General features: G+C 45.1%; 2 protein-coding genes across 4 annotated transcripts; both read right to left on the minus strand.

Annotated features, from left to right (window-relative positions):
* Window positions 1-124: 124 nt before the first annotated feature.
* On the minus strand, window positions 125-4,389 carry pgghg (protein-glucosylgalactosylhydroxylysine glucosidase). The gene is made up of 15 exons (XM_037253573.1): window positions 4,001-4,389; window positions 3,717-3,856; window positions 3,387-3,638; window positions 3,072-3,282; window positions 2,563-2,998; window positions 2,368-2,487; window positions 2,146-2,277; window positions 1,967-2,078; window positions 1,678-1,750; window positions 1,472-1,608; window positions 1,268-1,401; window positions 1,081-1,176; window positions 919-1,016; window positions 628-851; window positions 125-534 (listed from the first exon to the last, which is right to left on the minus strand). Exons 3-15 carry the CDS (start codon window positions 3,622-3,624, stop codon window positions 458-460), a joined length of 2,088 nt encoding a protein of 695 aa, XP_037109468.1. The 5' UTR covers window positions 3,625-3,638; window positions 3,717-3,856; window positions 4,001-4,389; the 3' UTR covers window positions 125-457.
* A 731-nt stretch (window positions 4,390-5,120) lies between these two features.
* Window positions 5,121-16,924, minus strand: zmp:0000001167 (protein phosphatase 1 regulatory subunit 12A). Of its 3 annotated transcripts, XM_037253532.1 has the most exons (25): window positions 16,498-16,923; window positions 13,670-13,800; window positions 13,436-13,554; window positions 12,516-12,672; window positions 12,290-12,434; window positions 12,121-12,195; window positions 11,921-12,000; window positions 10,256-10,461; window positions 10,071-10,180; window positions 9,618-9,812; window positions 9,457-9,539; window positions 9,294-9,383; window positions 9,072-9,173; window positions 8,191-8,292; window positions 8,023-8,113; window positions 7,811-7,945; window positions 7,615-7,717; window positions 7,278-7,381; window positions 7,138-7,197; window positions 7,030-7,052; window positions 6,907-6,955; window positions 6,722-6,826; window positions 6,462-6,512; window positions 6,244-6,294; window positions 5,121-6,082 (listed from the first exon to the last, which is right to left on the minus strand). In XM_037253532.1, the coding sequence occupies exons 1-25, from the start codon at window positions 16,771-16,773 to the stop codon at window positions 5,996-5,998; spliced, it is 2,730 nt and encodes a 909-aa protein (XP_037109427.1). In that variant the 5' UTR covers window positions 16,774-16,923; the 3' UTR covers window positions 5,121-5,995. The 3 variants fall into 3 exon arrangements, with proteins under 3 accessions (XP_037109427.1, XP_037109429.1, XP_037109428.1); XM_037253534.1 differs by lacking the exon at window positions 9,294-9,383 and having other exon boundaries at window positions 16,498-16,924; XM_037253533.1 differs by lacking the exon at window positions 6,244-6,294 and having other exon boundaries at window positions 16,498-16,924.
* Between the last annotated feature and the right edge of the window lie 261 nt (window positions 16,925-17,185).

A 17,185-nucleotide genomic window follows, 5' to 3' on the forward strand; every position in this document is an offset into this window, starting at 1 on the left:
ACAAACTCTGCCCATTCTTAGTCGTAAACAGGAACATTTTGCAGCGTGAGCCTCGTTTATCTTTTTGCAGAATGAAGAATATATTCTTGCTAAAGAGGCCAAAATACTCACACTCTGCATTATATTTAAGTATAAAGGTAGTTTTATTGAATAAAATTATGTCTTGTAAAATTGACACACTAGAGAGCAAATCTGACAAACTTTAAGGAAACAAAAAAAATCACCAATCACATTTGATAAGGCTAAAAAAATCATAAAAATGACTCATACTTAGAACTGTGCTTACATGGTCGCTGAAGTCAACTTTCAAACTTTACCTGTCAATCAAATATGTTGCTCCGAAAGTGACGGAACTGGCCCGCCCACAGTCTGTGAGAAACTGATGCTTTTATTTTATTTGCAAATGTGTGGACAAGGGAGGTAATGAGCAAGAGCTGACTTGTATCTGTCAAATTATTCACAAAGGCCAGCAGAAAGATGACAGTTCACATCTGCAAACATATCCAGGCTCTCGTGGAAATGTTACTTCCACCCCTACAAAGACATAATATAATACCAATTAATAATCTACCATTTAATAAATCAACCTCAATGATTCCTTGTTCATAATTCTAATGTGCATGTTACCTGGTGTTAAAGGAATTTTAGTCTTTGATGCCTTGAGGACCACCTGCAGATCACACGTCTTGGAACAGGCAAAACCGCCTTCCTGCTCCTTCAGTATGAGGCGCACCTCATCTCTCCGAAACAGCCAGTCTAGCTGATGGCCCAAATAGTTGACACCACGGATACAGAGTTCACTCAGCTCATCGGGAAGGATTGGGGAAAAGGCCAGGCACTCCTTCTGAACTCTAGTAAATATTTTTTTCGATTGATTGATTTGATTCAACAAGCAAGGCGGGTTGATTGACGACTGACCTGAAGCCGCTGTAACCAAACACAACCGCTTGCAAGAATCCTCCCATACCCGTAAGAAAGTTAACTGCTCCCGTACCGTCTGATGACTCGCTCCATACCTGGAAGGCCATTACACATTTTCTCAGGAAACAAATAGGAAGTTTTTGTCGTCTACATCGATACCTGGAAAGGTCCTTGGATGTTTCTGAAGCATTTCTCCAGCAAATGTTGAGCTTTCTTTGCATCCCCCAGTTCCAGCCAACCAATCGCAAACATTCCCTGATTGATGAAGAGAGCACAGTTTATGAAACCTGGACAATAAATCGGAACGATATATTAATGTGAACAAAACTGCAGATATGCGTCTAACCCAAGTCATAGCTGGTCCATGAGGGTCAGTGACACTTTCATAAGCTTCAAGGTCATTTCTTCTGATTTCCGGCGACATGGGTAGGCCGAGAGGATAGCTCAGCATCACGGTGTCGGCCTGTTTCACTGGAAGACCTGCAAGCAAGACAGAACCAAATCAAAAATATGCTATTTGAAATTCACTCATTAAGGTGACAACAAATACCTTTGGTATAGCCTTCAAACTCCGGATGGTATTGAAATTGTGTGTCAAAAGGTATATGGAGGTTGTCTGCTACATTTTGCCATTCCTTTGGTGCAGAATATTTGAGAAGGTCAGCTAATTCCACAGCAAACTGCAGACTGAAAACAAGATCGTTATTGCATCAGAGGTGCGATTGAAAATTAACATGTGACCAAAGAATCAAGTACCTTAATTTGGCCACTGCGTTTGTGTAGACAGAGTTGTTGACATTGGAGTGATACTCATCTGGTGGCATGACACCTAAAATGCACAACAAACTATTAACAATTGAACCAGGTAAAATAAAAAGCAATAAACAGGAGGAATCGTAGTCAATTCCCATGAAGAATGTGTCAATTGTTATATTGTCTGTCTAAATGTGTTGCTTCACCATTTGAGTTCAAATATCAATTGCATCCCTAAAATTGCTCAGCTCACTTAGTATAGTGAGAAAACTGACTATCATGCAGCCTTTACCTAAGAGATGATACTTCTGGTCGTCAGGGTTCCAGGTCACCCTGGAAACCCAGTAATCAGCCACGCCCCTTATTAGCTGACTTCCCTGTCCGTCTGTAAACATTGTCACATCCTGCAACAAAATAAGCAAAGTCACTGGGAGAAGACTTGCGATGACGTGGTGGAGCTGAGCAGCAAACCTCAGTGAGGTAGTAGTAATTCTGGAAGGCCAGCGCAACATCTCCGTTGATGTGAATCTCTTCTTGGCCGTAAATATCTTCAGGGCACATCTCCCTCCCTGACACGGCACTCTCCCATGCCAACTTTAGTCCCTGTGTGGAATTACTGCAGTAAGTTCCATTTGTAGTTTTATTCATTCCATCTGTCCACCATGACACAAGTCACGTTATTCTTGACCTTACCTTGTATCCCTGCTTTTGAGCATTGTATTTTGCGCCATCCATAGTCCTCACCCTGTACTCCAGGGCTGCACGGGCCATCTTGGGGTAGAATAAAGCTATAGTCGGAAATATCCACATCTCCTGTTGAGTTGGAAGGCGTCGTTAGATGGTGACAGAGGAAAAAGGAACAGTAGACATTTTCAATTTCATTCCAACCTGGTCCCAGAAGACATGACCCCAATAATCCTGAGCTTCGGATCCATTGGATAGTCCACCTGGACTGACGCCGCCGAAACCACCAGATGTGTCGTGAATGGAGGGAAAAGCACTAAGAAGGTAGAACATGCAGCCGATCACAGCTTTCAAGAGGCGCTCGGATCCCACAACTTCCACATTGCTCGTCAGCCACAGCTCCTTCCATGCCGCTTCGTGAGAAGAACGCAAGCCGCCTGTTGCCATCAACTCCAGGCCCTCATCAAAACAAGCCTCTGTGACATCTAAAGAGTTGGCCACCGCCACAATGAAGTCCCAACGGTCCTGGCTTTGCTCAGGTGGAAGCGTCAGGCTGGAGGGAATGGGGGTCCAGATGAGGTGAACTGTAGGGCTCGGGCATCCTGGGAATTCTGCTTTGTGTGGGTGACCTTGAATGTGGCTGGAACAAAAGAAAGATGCTAATATGCTCAAAAAAGGTTACGATTTTTGTTTCTTGACAGGGGGGGGCTCACCTTCCACCTCTGTAGTCAGCCGAAGCCTGAAAATCAATGTCTTTGCTCTGAGGCGTAAAGGAACTGACCAGCTTCACTGTCAATGGCACCTCTGAAGTCACATGGCGGACCAGCACAATCTCCATTACCATCAGGTTGGAGAAGTAGCGGTGTGAGTAGAAAGACTGCGACACTGTCACGCTGGGTGAGGTCAGTGTGTTTGTGAAAACACCTGTTGGAGAAACAACAGAGAATTGTTTTATGTACACACTTCAGCTCACCTTTGACCCTAAAGAAAAATGAATGGATGAAGGGATCAGGTCCTCAAGGAACTACCTGTGTGGGCATCCAAGCTGTAGGAGTTTTGACCAGCTTCCTCTGTCTCAACCGTCACAGCGAGAGGACAAGGAAGATCTGCACGGTGGCATTCTCCTTGTTCCCCGTTGTACACCCCCCCCATGTGCATGGTGCTGTTGTAAACCTGCCATCCCAAAAGGCCGTTGGCCAGCGGAGGCAGGAAACTGGGGTTGTCGGGGAGAGAGTCAGTGGTGAAGGTGTAAGGGTCACCGGACATGGAGAGATGGGGACCTGTAAAACACAGCAACACAGAAAAACAAAGATTAGATTGAGTCCAGCGAGGTGCACTACCGTAACAGTAATGTTTACCTGTATGACCAGGTGGAAAGGTTAATGAGATGGGACGATGAGCACTGCTTTCTCCCCAGATTGCGTTTGAGGAACGGCCGCAACGTTCTTCCTCTTGACAAGTCCCGATGCGGAGCAACTTCAACAACTACTTCCTCTTGCTATTATTAATGAAAACAAAATTCGTCTCCATCTCAATGTAGTAAAAATTATACCAGCATGAACATAAATATTAAAATCATAACGAAAATGATTTGTTTTAGTAATTGCTCGTAATTTATCTTTTACTAGTTTGATCACCCTACCTCAGGAGTGTCACATAGTTGGATTTTAACAATGGAATGTAACGTGATCCGCTGTTCCTGTTGCGCTGTTGGTCTCGCACGTGATCGGGAAGCAGGAGCATTCGTTTGCCACAGACTGGAAAGTTGGAAATGATAGAAAAATTGGAAGCAAAAGTTTATTTTAAAGTTTGCAGCCGTCTATGAAGGGAATGTTAATATGTAAGCTACCAAAATTAGTCCAAGTTTTAGCTCAGGGGATAAAAAGTAGAAGTCTGCAAAATCTGGAGGTGGCTGACGGTCAGTCACAAAACCTGGCCTGGAATCTTTGCGGATGCAGGGAGAGACTCGATAGCCCACCATTTGCCACTTGAATGCATCGTCTTTGGAGTTTCATGACTATGGAGCATCTTCGAAAGCTAATTTAAGATAATCAGAGTCGTTTTATGTGGATTTTACAACTATATAATAGGTTTGTGTTGAGATCGGAGAATGAGTTTAATCATATCAACAATCCATCCTCAGTTTTACCAAAACTTTTTTTTTTTTGCTGAACCCGGTGCATGGGAAGTGACCTGGAAGAAATTCCACTTTATCAGTGACCATGAGGCTTAGTGAGATAATACGCAAAACGTTCAACCAACTGTGACTTGTTTGTGCATAAGAGCATCAAAAAAAAAAAAAAAAAAAAAAAAAAAAAAAAAGGCATACACACCGATATCAACTGATCGACCTGAGCAACTACTACTTTGCCCCTCTTGGGGGCGTCAAGGAGCTGCGTCTGGCATCAAGCCGTAGGGAAGGTCAGCAGCACAAACCCTGGGAAAAGCAGTGCTTTGTCCATATAAGGCCACGATCCATCCGCTTCCCTCTTCCTCCCTGCTCCCCTGCCTTTCTCAGACCTTCGGGATATTTACAGTGAGCTCCTTCCTTATTAGGAGCTCTGCTTGTTGTCTAGCCTGGAGGACAGTGGTCCGTTAGTTTGCTCTCATGTGAGATCAAAACGGACAGATCTTCATGCAACCAAGCATTGATGACACCAAGCCTCATGTTCAGAACAACGCAGAGAGCGTAGGCAATATAATTACTAAATTCCATTGCAATTCTGTAGTATTTTCAATCCACATTTCAAACAGGCACTATATTTCTTTTGGGGTGCAGACATCCATTTTAATATATTAGAAAACCAACATGTGAAAGAAGGCTACATGGCAGTTGACTTCAAAAAGGGTATTAGTCGACTAATATTTATACACATGTAATATACAAAACTGTTCCCCTTGAAAAGAGAAATTTACAATGAAAAACTATGACATTTATATTTTTATCAATGATAAAAAAAAAACATTCATAGCTTAACAGGCTTCAACTGAACAGCAATTTTGTTGTTTTATCATTGCTTTACAGAGGGTAAAGTGCCATGACCTGGTTTGGTGGTCTTTTCATTTCCGAGCATGGAGTGTGTATGTGTGGTCAAAAAAATGTAAAAATAATTTGGGGCAAGGGAGGGTGCACAGGTGGAGAGGTAGGTGGGTTCAAATACTTGCATGTAGTGAGACGACCGCTTTTGGCTGAATCTTGATAAAAAAACAAACAAATCAAACCTTTCCTGCTTGTTAACACAAGATCAGGACGGCCAGCAAGATAAAACTTGTGAATGTGTGACGCAAATGTGTTCACAAAAAAATTAAATACCAAGTGGGAGATTCAAGACCAATTGGCCTCATGCACCATCCAAGACGTATAAGAGCGCGCACTTAAGCGCGTGCACGTGGGCTTTAACATGAAGATTTTGGCCTGACCGGTCAAACGCCAAAATGCTTCTTCCTGTGACAGACAACAAGGCACAGAAAAGCCACTACAGCTGTTTGAAAGGCATCACAAGCCAAGTCAACATTTGGCTGCCCCCCCTTCTCTTGCTCTTTGGCTTTGGGAGGAATGTGTGTGGAGGAATTGAAGGAAGGAAGGAGGCAGAGGAGAAGAAGAGTCCCCGCTTTCTGTGGCTCGTCCCGTCTCAGACTATTTGGAAAGTTTGCTGATGACGCGGATTAAGGCTCCGTTCTCATCTTTAAGTCGCTGGTTGTCTGCTCTCAGGTCAACTAGAACCTGATGGTTGGGAGGACACAAAGTCAGACTTTTCAGCTTTTGGGTGAAACTTCAGGATGGATCTCAAATACACTTGGGCTCTTCCAGTCAGGTGCCAAACGGCACACGCTAAAAGCAAAGCTAACCAAGTGGCGACATGCAAAGCGCACACTAGTGCTCACCTTATGCTCCTCCTCCAGCTCTGCCATTCGCCGCTCCAGCATCCTGCGGTCCTACAGTGTTGAGGGAACACGGAAGGAGGGGAGTGGAAGTGATGAGGGAGTGTGAAAGTTGAGTGGGAGCGAGTGATGCCAAGTGGTTTTGGGAGAGGTGGCGGTCAATCGTGCGAGTGGCAGTAGTGAGGCAGAGGAAGGACGCAAAATAATGAAGACGCTTTTACCTTTCTCTCGAGGTCCAGCAGGGCTGAACAGTCAGTCAAGCGCTCTTGTCTCTGGAACGGAAAAAAGCCAGAGCACAATGGGATCACTGCACTGATCAGATTAATTGAGGAATTCACATGCATAAAATATATAAAACCAATTCTGTTGAAACGCATTTAGCGACTTAGCATTGTGACAAACTAGTAAGACCAAAAGCGGCTTTTTGATTTGAGAGAGATTGTATTTAAACCGCGTGGGTGTGCATTTTGTGCATTTGCACCTGCGTGGCCTTTTCGAGATCCAGCCTGGTCTGACTGACAATCCTCTGTGTGTCCTGCAGCTGAGACTGCAGCTGGCTGTTTTCTCTGGTCACCTCCTCAAAAAGCTGCGACCGTAAGCAAACGAGACATATTTATAACAAACATGAAAAAGCGTGCGAGACAAAAAAATAACTTGTCTGCTGACCTTTTTGAAATCCTTGCTCTCGCCGCCCTCATTGCAATGCGCACTGGACCTGCGTGAAATTCAGAGACGCATCTATTGTAGTGGTGACAGAAGGAGGAAACATGTCAAAAGTATGAGTCATACCTGGAACCCAAGAGCTGGTCTGACTGTAAACAGAGGAGACAGGTCGACAAGTTATGAGCGCCGTCTTTGGTTACGGCTCCTTCGAGTCGGCAAATAAAGCACACGCACCTGCAGATTCAGCCGGCTGCTTGAGAATTCTTCCTCCCCGCTGGGATCATTGTCATCAAGCTTGAGATGAGACAGTGTTTTTCAGTAAAGCCTCCCCCAGGTGTTTTTATCTTTTCTATTCTATCCAGAACTAAATATACCTCCCCGCTCCTCTGGGCCTTCCTCCTGGCTCGGGCTTGTCTCCTCTCCCTGCGCTCCTGGGCCCATCGCTCTGTCTCGCTTTCCCCGGCGGTGGCCTCAGTCGCTGGAAAAAAGCCAGTTGTTTAAAGAAAACGACTTTATGGAGCTGACCAATTAATCAAATTCAATTTGACATCGCAATGTAGAAGATTGCAATTTTAAAACCGCAAAGGCTGCAGATAAGAGGTGGAAAAAAAAAAAATGCTGCTTCATTTTAGTTAGTCAAAAAAAAAAAAAAAAAAAAAAAAAGACCAGCAGCAATTTGAGCTGTTAGGAAAGATAAGTGGAGACATCTACTTCTCCCATCGGTGGTCTGAGGCCGCGGGGTGCCGGCGGGCTGCGTGAGTCCCAGCAGGTCGGACTTCTGCAGGCTTGCTATTCGAGACCTCCAGCTCACCTCCTGCAGATTTGAAATTTTAATGGCATTATAAGCTCATATGATGACACGAAAAGCAGCATCATACGCAAGCCTGCAACAAGAAAAGCAGCTCACCCCTTCCTCTCCCTTCTTAGACTTTGCTTCTTTCTCTTTTTCCTTCTCATCCTCCTCCTTTTCTCTTGTTTTGTTGTCTTGCTTCATGGTCTTCATTGTCTTCTCAGCTTCCTGCAGATCTGTCAGCGTCACCCCCTTTCAATCACAGCGCGACATTGGCATAAGACTCCACAGCCGTCGTTCATCCTGTCAACTCTTGAGCCGCATCGTACCTGAGTAGAGCGACGAGACTGGCGAGCGTGCCGCGAGCGAGCTTTTCTCTGTGCCTCTGCCTCTTCATCCCGAACTGGTGTCAGGTAGGACCTAAATATGGCAAAATCAAGTTAAAAGGTCAACATAACACAGAGAACATTATGATTGAGATTAGTGTGGTGACTCACTTGCGCCGCTGCTTGGTCTCTGATTCAGGGCCGGTTGTGTTCTGAGAGTTGGAACTGGTGTCCAACGTCGACAGATCCTTCTTCGTCTGTTCTTGAGGAAGTCTAAAAATAATAAAAACGTTAAGATATCATGATGAGGTAGAGGATTTGAGCTTAGTCCAACTATATACACATGACTCAAGCACAATAAAACAACAGGTGGTGCTGTAAATCCCAATTATAAGGTCATTTCAGATATAAAAATTACAGTACAAGTACACACAAAACTATCTTGAATTTTAAGTGATTATTGTTTACAATAACAACCCTTAAAAAAAAAAAAAAAATCACAATGCTTACTGCCCTAATTTGAAGATCATCATCAGTCACCATGCACACACATTGTGCAATGTCGCAATACCCAGACTGACCTTTGGGAGGCAGCATGATGCCACAGGGCATCTGTACCACTGGGGGAGGTTGGGTACAAGAAATTAAAGTAGCTAACTGGTTGTTAGCTTGTGTCGTGACTTCTGTCTATCCCGATTGAAAATTGTCTTTTTTTAAATTGTGGCAAATGAGTTGAAAGATGAAACATTCACCACTATTCATTGTTTCTCTCTGTGTGTGGCGACAGCACATGCTTCAGGTGGCTTCTAAATTGGCTCTTGTTCTGTTTCACATCACAATCACAGTGATCAATTGATCACACACATGGGTTTAATAGTTACGAGTGTCAGTCCAATTATTTTCTGAGCACCTCAAGAGGGGGTGGGGGGGATAATTTCAGCTTACACCACAAAGACTAACGCTAATGTTTTCAGTCGAAAATAAAAAGGACTGAAAGATGCATCGATTTCTGGGTGGGAATTGAAGTGTCCTAAGAAAGAGTGAATACACACCTCTGTGCCAAAGCACTGTTAAGGCGACTGAGTCCAGATGTGCTTGTTCCTGTACTACCTGAGTTCACACTGGCTTCATCAAGTCTCCTTCCATAAGAAGAGCTGTGCCATAAAAAAATAATAATAGTAAGACCTCTCCACTGCAGCCCACAATAAGATGCAACACTTACAAAATAAGCACAAACATTGCACACAAACACAGGGTGGGTGTTCGTGACCAACCTGCGAGGCAAACAGGGGTTGAAGCTAGTGAGATCATTCCCTGATTGGCTGTGAAGGCGACGGGTGTAGGACGAGCTACGACTCAGCCAACTGACAGGGACGAGGTGAACGCGGTGAGAAAAGCATGCTGGTCACAAATGCAGGTAAGCGTGAAAACAGTCACCTGTTGGAGTTGTCCGAACTACTATCTGGAATACTAAAGAGCCTCCTTGTGGGAATAGGAGGAACCCGGGCAAGTCTTGGTTCCTGTGAAGACCAGATGATGCATTCACAAAATAAGATCAGAGTGCATAGATGGAAAAAGACAGAGTCTGGGCTTGGTACCTTGGGGTCAGTCTCGGAGCTCAGACGAGGACTGGAGGCCGAGCGGGTCATCCCCAGGCCTGACTCTGGAGGCTTGTTTTGGTCCGGGATGGAGTCCGACAATCCAGCTGAGCCCAGAGTCACCGAGCTGCCTGCCTTCCTCAGTGATGTTCTCCACGAACCTGGGGCCTCAGTGGCTACGGGTTTGCCCGGTTCCTGGTAATCAGTAGGACATGAACCGTTACAGGGAACACAAAATGTTGTTTCTGTATGCAGCAAAACATTTTGAAATCTGGAAAATGCTTGGTTGAGGGTTACTTTCAATTCAGTCTATTTGAGTCCTTGTTTTCATGAAATTAAAGCCAAACTTGAACCACTGGTGGTGAACCAAAAATGCCAACCACAAATGCTGTGAGCTTTACAAGGATCATTTCCCTTATCCGTGCAAAATACACAGAATATAAATGACTTTACCTTTTTGACTTGGTTTGCAGCGGTGCCTGCAGGCATGGAGGTAGGAAGGAGGCCGCCGGTGTTGCGTTTGTTGTTCAAGTTGTTTATAATCTCTCGGTTTTTTGCTTTCTCTGCGGCCGAGCAAAAAAAAAAAGTCAGGGATGATCCAAATCTCATGCGAAACAATTCCCTCCACTTTTTCTCACCAGACTCCGCGTCGCTCTCCGATTCGCTCTCCTCCTCCGAGCTGGAGCTGCTGGAGGCTTTGGGTTGACTTTGCGACTGGCCGCGTGAGGTCTGGCCTTCTTCTTCCTCGTCCTCGGCGGGGCTGCTCCGCAAGGCAGGCGGCGGGTGCTTCTCGCGCTCATGGAGGCCGATTTTTTCCTTGCTGCTCATGCGCGAGATTGAAGTCCTGAGCGAGTGGAGAGACAGGTGGCATGCAGACGGCTAATCAATTGCATGTGCGGCCAATTACAAGGAGCACACACACACCTACACACACCAATCAACATGTGGAGACTTAAGTCAGTTAACCGCAAAATGTAACGTCACTCGGCGACCACAAGTACACCTCCTGGACAATATCTGCAATTCTTATTCAACAAAATCTTATTCAACATTGATGACTTTACTTGTAAAGACTGACGAGAGTAGTCTAGTAGCGCCAAGTACTGTAGAAGCAGATAATTTGCCTAAATCCAGTGACAGACATTGCAGTTTATATTTGTAATCATACGGAGACATTTTATGCCAATATAAAAATCAACACGATTGTAAACACACACTGGAACAAGCAACTAAAGGATCAACATATTCCAAAAAGTGAGACGCTGTGAAAACCTTCCCGATGCACTGCATGCAGGTCGTGAGTTGGATGACTTTGAGAGGCCCGCACGACAAAGCAAGTTCAACCTGTTCATGAGATCTTAGCTGACTCAGCTAAACACCTTCATGGTAAAGCACTGTTACAACTGTGGTTAGCACGAAGTCAAGCCAGGCTTGTGTGCATGTTCACGTTCACATGAAATGTGATACGATAAATATGGGAAGATGCCGTGCCACATACGTCAGCCAGTGATGACAAATCATAGCGCTTATCAAGTTTGAAGCGTTAAAAACCCCCCACAGTAGTCTTGTAATTTAGAAAGCCGGCTGTGCTTGAAAAGTCGCTCAAATCTGAGTGAACCCAACATCAGTTGCCATCCAATTTTAATGTTCTTCATCATTTGTTTATTAAATATGCTAATCCAATGTAGGTCAGCCTTTTGTATGTGGCCTTAATCCTCCTTTATTATGGTCTGATGTGGGTCACGTTTAATTTTGTTCAGCGCTTTTTTCAGCGCCCAAAAATACACTTAATATTGGTGCACACAAAAAAGAGACAAGAGGAAAACAAAAATCCTCCTTTAGTGGATGCAGTACGTGAAACTAAACAGCCATACTGCAATGTGAAAGCTTGGTCAGTAAACGCAGCGGTATAAACTCATAATTAAGTGCATCCCAATTTATTTCTATGCTGTAGAGATTTTATTTGAATAAAAAAAAAAAGGGGCAAATATAACTGTTGTAGGACTAGAATGGATTAACCGCATTCCCATTCATATCAAGGAGTGATGTTACCTCGGTTTGTGACGTTTTGGTTTGCACACATGAATCATACGCACATATTGCTTGATCAATACCCAATCAATCAAAACATATCGATTGGGAGAAACATTCTTTCTGCTACAGCTCTTGTATTGGATCTCATTACTTGTGCATGCGGACCTACACTGGAGGCCGATGAGAACGCCATTCGTTACTCGGGTTCATCTTAGGGCCGTTGCCCGCATAACGCCGCGGCGACAAGCTGACAGACAATTGGCACTGACCTGCGTGTGCGTACGGGTACAGTGGAGATTTGCAGGCTGGTCTCGATGACAGGAGTCTGCTTCTCTTTCTCGCTGCGTAGCTGAAGAGGAATATAAACACACATAAACACAAGAGGACATTCAGAGCTCTCGCATTATCAGTCATATCAGTTTCATCTGACAGAATAAGAGTTGTGTCGCCTGCGCGCGGGCACACTCACAGCATTCTGTTTCTTCTGCAGCTCCTCCAGTGTGTCCACGAGGTTCTCATCAGCAACATCTAAAGGTGTTTGGCCCTACAAGGACATTCACAGCGCGGGGTGGATCCTCAGCAAAGGCTAAGCGCGTCACGCGGTTAATGGCGAGTGGGATTGTTTGTAAACTGCTCACCACGTTGTTGACGGCACTCATGTCGCACATGTGGTCGGCAAGCAGCGTGCACACCTCCTCCTGACCCCAGTGAGCTGCTGCATGGAGCGGCGTCCAGCCATCCACATCCCGGCAGTCCGTATCCACCCCACATTGTAACAGCACCCTGGTCCACGTGAGACAAGAAACACATGAAGAACTCCGTGGGGCAAAAAATATGTTTTGAGCGGCACGATCAGATTCTCACTTTAAAACTTGGATGTAGCCTTTGGCCGCTGCAACATGCAGAGCTGTTGCCTTGGTGTTTGGGTGAGGGGTCAGAGTGTCGCCGCCGTCTCGCATGGCCTTGGCATCCTGAAGCATGATACGCTCTTCTTCTTTTCGGGCCTGGTCCACATCAATTCCTGTGACGTGAACACGAGCGCGCAATTAAATTCAAGCGTTGACCGAGTCCATTCATTTCTAGCCAGACTATTTCAACTTGCAGAAAATTGACTCTAGCAAATTTTGATGTCCTGACGGGAAATTCTGTGTCGTATTTACCGACAAGATGTATCACACCACGCAAAACCAATTCCCTTGTCTGTGGCTGTGTCAGCAGGGGACAAATAAAGTAACAGCGCCTGGGGGCTGCAGTTGCATCCCAGATAATTCATAAAAACAACTTTTTTTCCACAATAGCCAGACTTAATTTCTATTTTTGGCCCACAACAGCAGTCCAACATTCAGACTGACAGGCAAGTCTTTACAAACTGAGCTGCTATGACCCAAATAATAATACATATATGTATTATGAAATAACAGCGAGGCTAGTTATGACAGAAACTCCTGGCTAAATGCTGCTCAGTTCAACTGGTATTGAGTATTTGTGCTGCCAACAGTTAGCATCTGGATAGAGTGACAACTCCCTCAAAAATATGAACTGCCATCTTCTACTTTTTGTAGTCTGAATGGATTCTTAAGCAGGGCAAATCAATCCCAAATGTACCCGCCACCATTTTATATTCCATCAAAAGTTAACAGCACTCAGATGCAAGCCATCACACAATTTGTAGACTGGCACAAAACTTCAACACGTCACACAGCAAATATTTTGGGTATCATTGTCAAAAAGCTTTTATGATTTTTATGTCTTCACAACAATACGGTATTATGTCAGCACATCACCTTGCTTTTTGATTTCTGCTTTCAGCAGTCTCTCCATGGGATCCTCCGTGGCCACGTCGAGAGGAAGTTCCCCTTCGCTGTTCACCGCTCCGACGTGGGCACCGCATTCTATCAAGTACCTTCAAAGAGACACACACACATACAAACCCATGTGTGGAGCTCATCAGGACCGACTGCCTGGAAAGGAAGTCCTCCACGCTGACGTGGACCGACTAAAATGGTTCCAGAGCTCACTTGGCGATCTGGATGAAGCCACAAGATGCCGCGGCGTGCAGGGGGGTCCAGCCCTCGTTGTCGCCCGTGTTGACGTTGCTTCCGCTCTCCACTAGAAACTGAACCATCTCTGCGTTCTCGTCGATACAGGCCTGCCAGAGGGGCAAACAGACAAAATGCTTCATTCGGAAGAACGTGTCAGCGCGTGTTGGTCAAGAGGACATTTTGCTTTGTTGTTAGAAAACAAAAAGGAACAGCAATCTATGAAAATCATCTTTCAACACAAACTGTCTACTTCCAGAAAAGTGAGCTGCAAAAAGGCCTCGAGTGCATTGCAAAAGAGCATGTGGCACGAGTGATTATGCAAATCGATGTCACTGTTTTTCCTGAGCTCAACACAATGAAGAACTTCATACGGTTGAGACTTTAAACTGCCATGTTACTTGTCACTTCAACTTGAAAAACAGTAGATGCATTCAATCTACTGTAAAAATCAATTTGTTGGTGACAAGTTGCCCTAACGTTGGAGAGTTTTCTATTAGTTGCTGGAAATCAGATTTAAAATCACACTGCACTCTAACTTTTCACACGCCATCTTTATATCTGCTCTTTTTTTTGTTTATTTGCCATCATATCGAACGACATAAAATTCAGGTTCCAAACGCAAGGTTTTAATGTTCATTAGACGTTTAGACCTTTAATTCCTGTCTTTTTTTTTTTTTGAAAAGCCCCGTTCTACAATCTTTTTATTTTTTTTATAGTACCTTGAATTGTCTTGTATCTGAAATGTGCTTTACAAATCCAAATGCCTGGCCTCGAACCAAAAATCGTCTGGAAACGCTTTTGCACATTTTGACTGCCCAAAGGGTCAATAACAGAGGAAATGTCATCACTGAATTGCAATTCCATTGATTAGAATAAAGTGTCTCAACATCTGTTGAATGCGTTTGATGGGATTTACTTTTTTTTTTTTGCCACGTAACATTCTGTCAGCATTTCACAAATCTGAGTCATGTAACAATGGCGACAATCCATGCAGTCTGGCTTCAGTGGCTGGCAGTCTTGAGTTTTAGTTGACTCCATGTGTTGTCAGCCCTCAAAAAGCACGAGGCAAAAGGCCAAAATGAGTCTAAAAGCGGTCATTCGAAAGCCGTGTTGTCGCCCTGGCAAGTCGTGAACAGCCTTTGTGATTTGATAAGTGCTTTACATGACAATGAGATGTTGAAGCCAATAAATTGCTTTATAGAATGTGTTTTAACAAGTTGAAGTAAATGTCACATCTGTCAGCGACCCACATTTGGAGAATCACTGGACGTGAGCACCCCCCGCTGTTCCACTGTTGCTCTTTAGTAGCTTCTCACCGCAGCCACGATGAATCTTGCCCATCAGGCCGTCTTAAGCCACCTAAGAGGCTTTGCTTTTAGACTAAATCACAAAGCTGTCGCAAGCCTTCGTCCTAATTTATACTTCCAATCAAGCCCGCCAGTTCTCTGTATCAAATAAAAAGAGCTCCAGATGGGCGGCAGTGTGAGTAATCAGGCTGGCTAAATGAACAGAGGGTACTTGTGGGCAGGCACCATTGTGCGTTACGAGGGGGGCAACGCGTAGCCTCCCAGCAGACTCCTTCCCTCGTTCATCAAGTGAGTCATTGTGGAACGCGCCTTGGACAACAGCAGCTCCTGCTGTTGGAGCAAAAGTTTTCCATTTCCTCATCTTGAACTCCCAAAAGTCCCCTCTATGGGGAATTGGGGAGCGGGGGGAGAAGAAGGCGGAGGCGGGGGTGGCAGAGGAAAGAGGAATGGCGGAGAAGACATAAAGGCTTTGGATGAAGGGGACGGAAAGTTTGGAGTGTGCGCGACTATATTTAATTCCGGTCGCTCGGCAACTGATGAGCAACACTTGGTGAAAGGGATGGAGACAGCGGAGGGGACCACACTGGGTGACACGTGTGACTCAACCAAAAGAGGGCACGTTTGCGGAATATTGTTGGCACACACAAACTCCACCATACAAGTCAATCAGGAGGCAGGAACACCGCTTTGAACTCCGAGCATGACATCAGCGGGTCCACACAGGCCAGAACAATCTTTTCGAGTATGCAGACACTTAAACTTTACAGCTAACTTTACGCTTGTGTGGGGACTTTATAAGGCGAATGTGCGTTTGTGAAATGATGCATGGCAGTAATAGGGGAAACGATGCATCACTGAGGGGCTTGTGTGACAGTGAGGATTTCCAGAGTGCCTCAAGAACAGAGGAGCACGATTTTAGATGCCTATATTGTATTGCAAAAAAGAGATTCTGGTCTTTTGATTCCAAACCAGAGAAGAATTTAATTCAATTTAACCTAAAGGGTCTGAAATGTGTTACACAAATGTGTGTCCATTCTAATAGTGATGAAGAGTGACAGGCAAAACGATGAAATGTCCTTGCTGCCATCTTCATTGCTAGTGCACATAAATGCTGAGTTTTCTCAAATTTCGTTGCGAACAGTGTTAAGAAAATTTGAGTTCGCTGATGAAACAGGCCACTGAATCCAATCAGCCAACACAGTCCATTAGGAACTTGTCATGTTTGCTATAAACGTGACGTTCAAGTCGTTCGAGGCGTCACCGTGAGACAAAGTGGCCATGCAAAAAATACATATGGCGCTGCTAATGACGAGTTTTGTTTTAGTTTTTTTTTTTAAACACAACCAAAAGGGAACAATGTGATGGACTGAAGTTTATGCGCCACTAGCGGCTAACGGAAATGTTTCGATTAGCCCCGCTTTACACTAAACACGCGCTTTAAACGTTGTTTTTCTACTTAAATGCTCCGTTCAAATTTTCCAGAGTGACTCGACAGACCTGGTGGAGCGCTGTCAGCCCGTCTACGTTGGCGTGGTTGATGTCAGCTCCCTGGCGGAGGAGCGCCGCCACCTCCTCCCGGTCCCCGGCGGAGCAGGCGGCCATAAACACGGCTCCCTGGGCGAAGCGGACCCGCGCCCGACGTGTCCCCGAGCTGCTCGCGGTATCCCGAGCTTCCGACTCCGTCTGGTCCGTCTCCGAGCCCAGCCATCGCTGCAGCTGATCTTGCCGTCGCTGTTTGGCAGCTTCGGACCGGGACTGGTCAGTGGCCGCCATCTTCCCTCGTCTGTCCCGGACCAAATCAGCTCATGGTGCGGGAGAAGTTGCTTGGATGGGCTTGGAAGGGAGGCTCTCCCAGGATGCGCCCCCTGGTGGAGAGACGCCCCAAATGACGCTGTTGAACTTCACGACAAACTTATGACTGAGTGGCAGTCAGGTGTCGCATTCGAGGCGCCTGGGAAACCATAAAATATAATAAAGGGCGTTTCTACTTTTCTAGTTGTGTGGCGCTGTGTTTCAGTATGATGAATAAATGAATCGATCGTGTCCTCAACAACATTGGCAAAAACACACTCTGTACTTACGTAGATGTAAATCTGTTAAAAAGACTGGTAAAAGTACTGACCCAATTTTATTTCGGTAAAATTACAACCATTGAAATCAGGGGCGTAGCTATCCTATCAGAATT

Source organism: Syngnathus acus, chromosome 6 (assembly GCF_901709675.1).
Source record: "Syngnathus acus chromosome 6, fSynAcu1.2, whole genome shotgun sequence".
NCBI classification, from domain to species: Eukaryota; Metazoa; Chordata; class Actinopteri; order Syngnathiformes; family Syngnathidae; genus Syngnathus; species Syngnathus acus.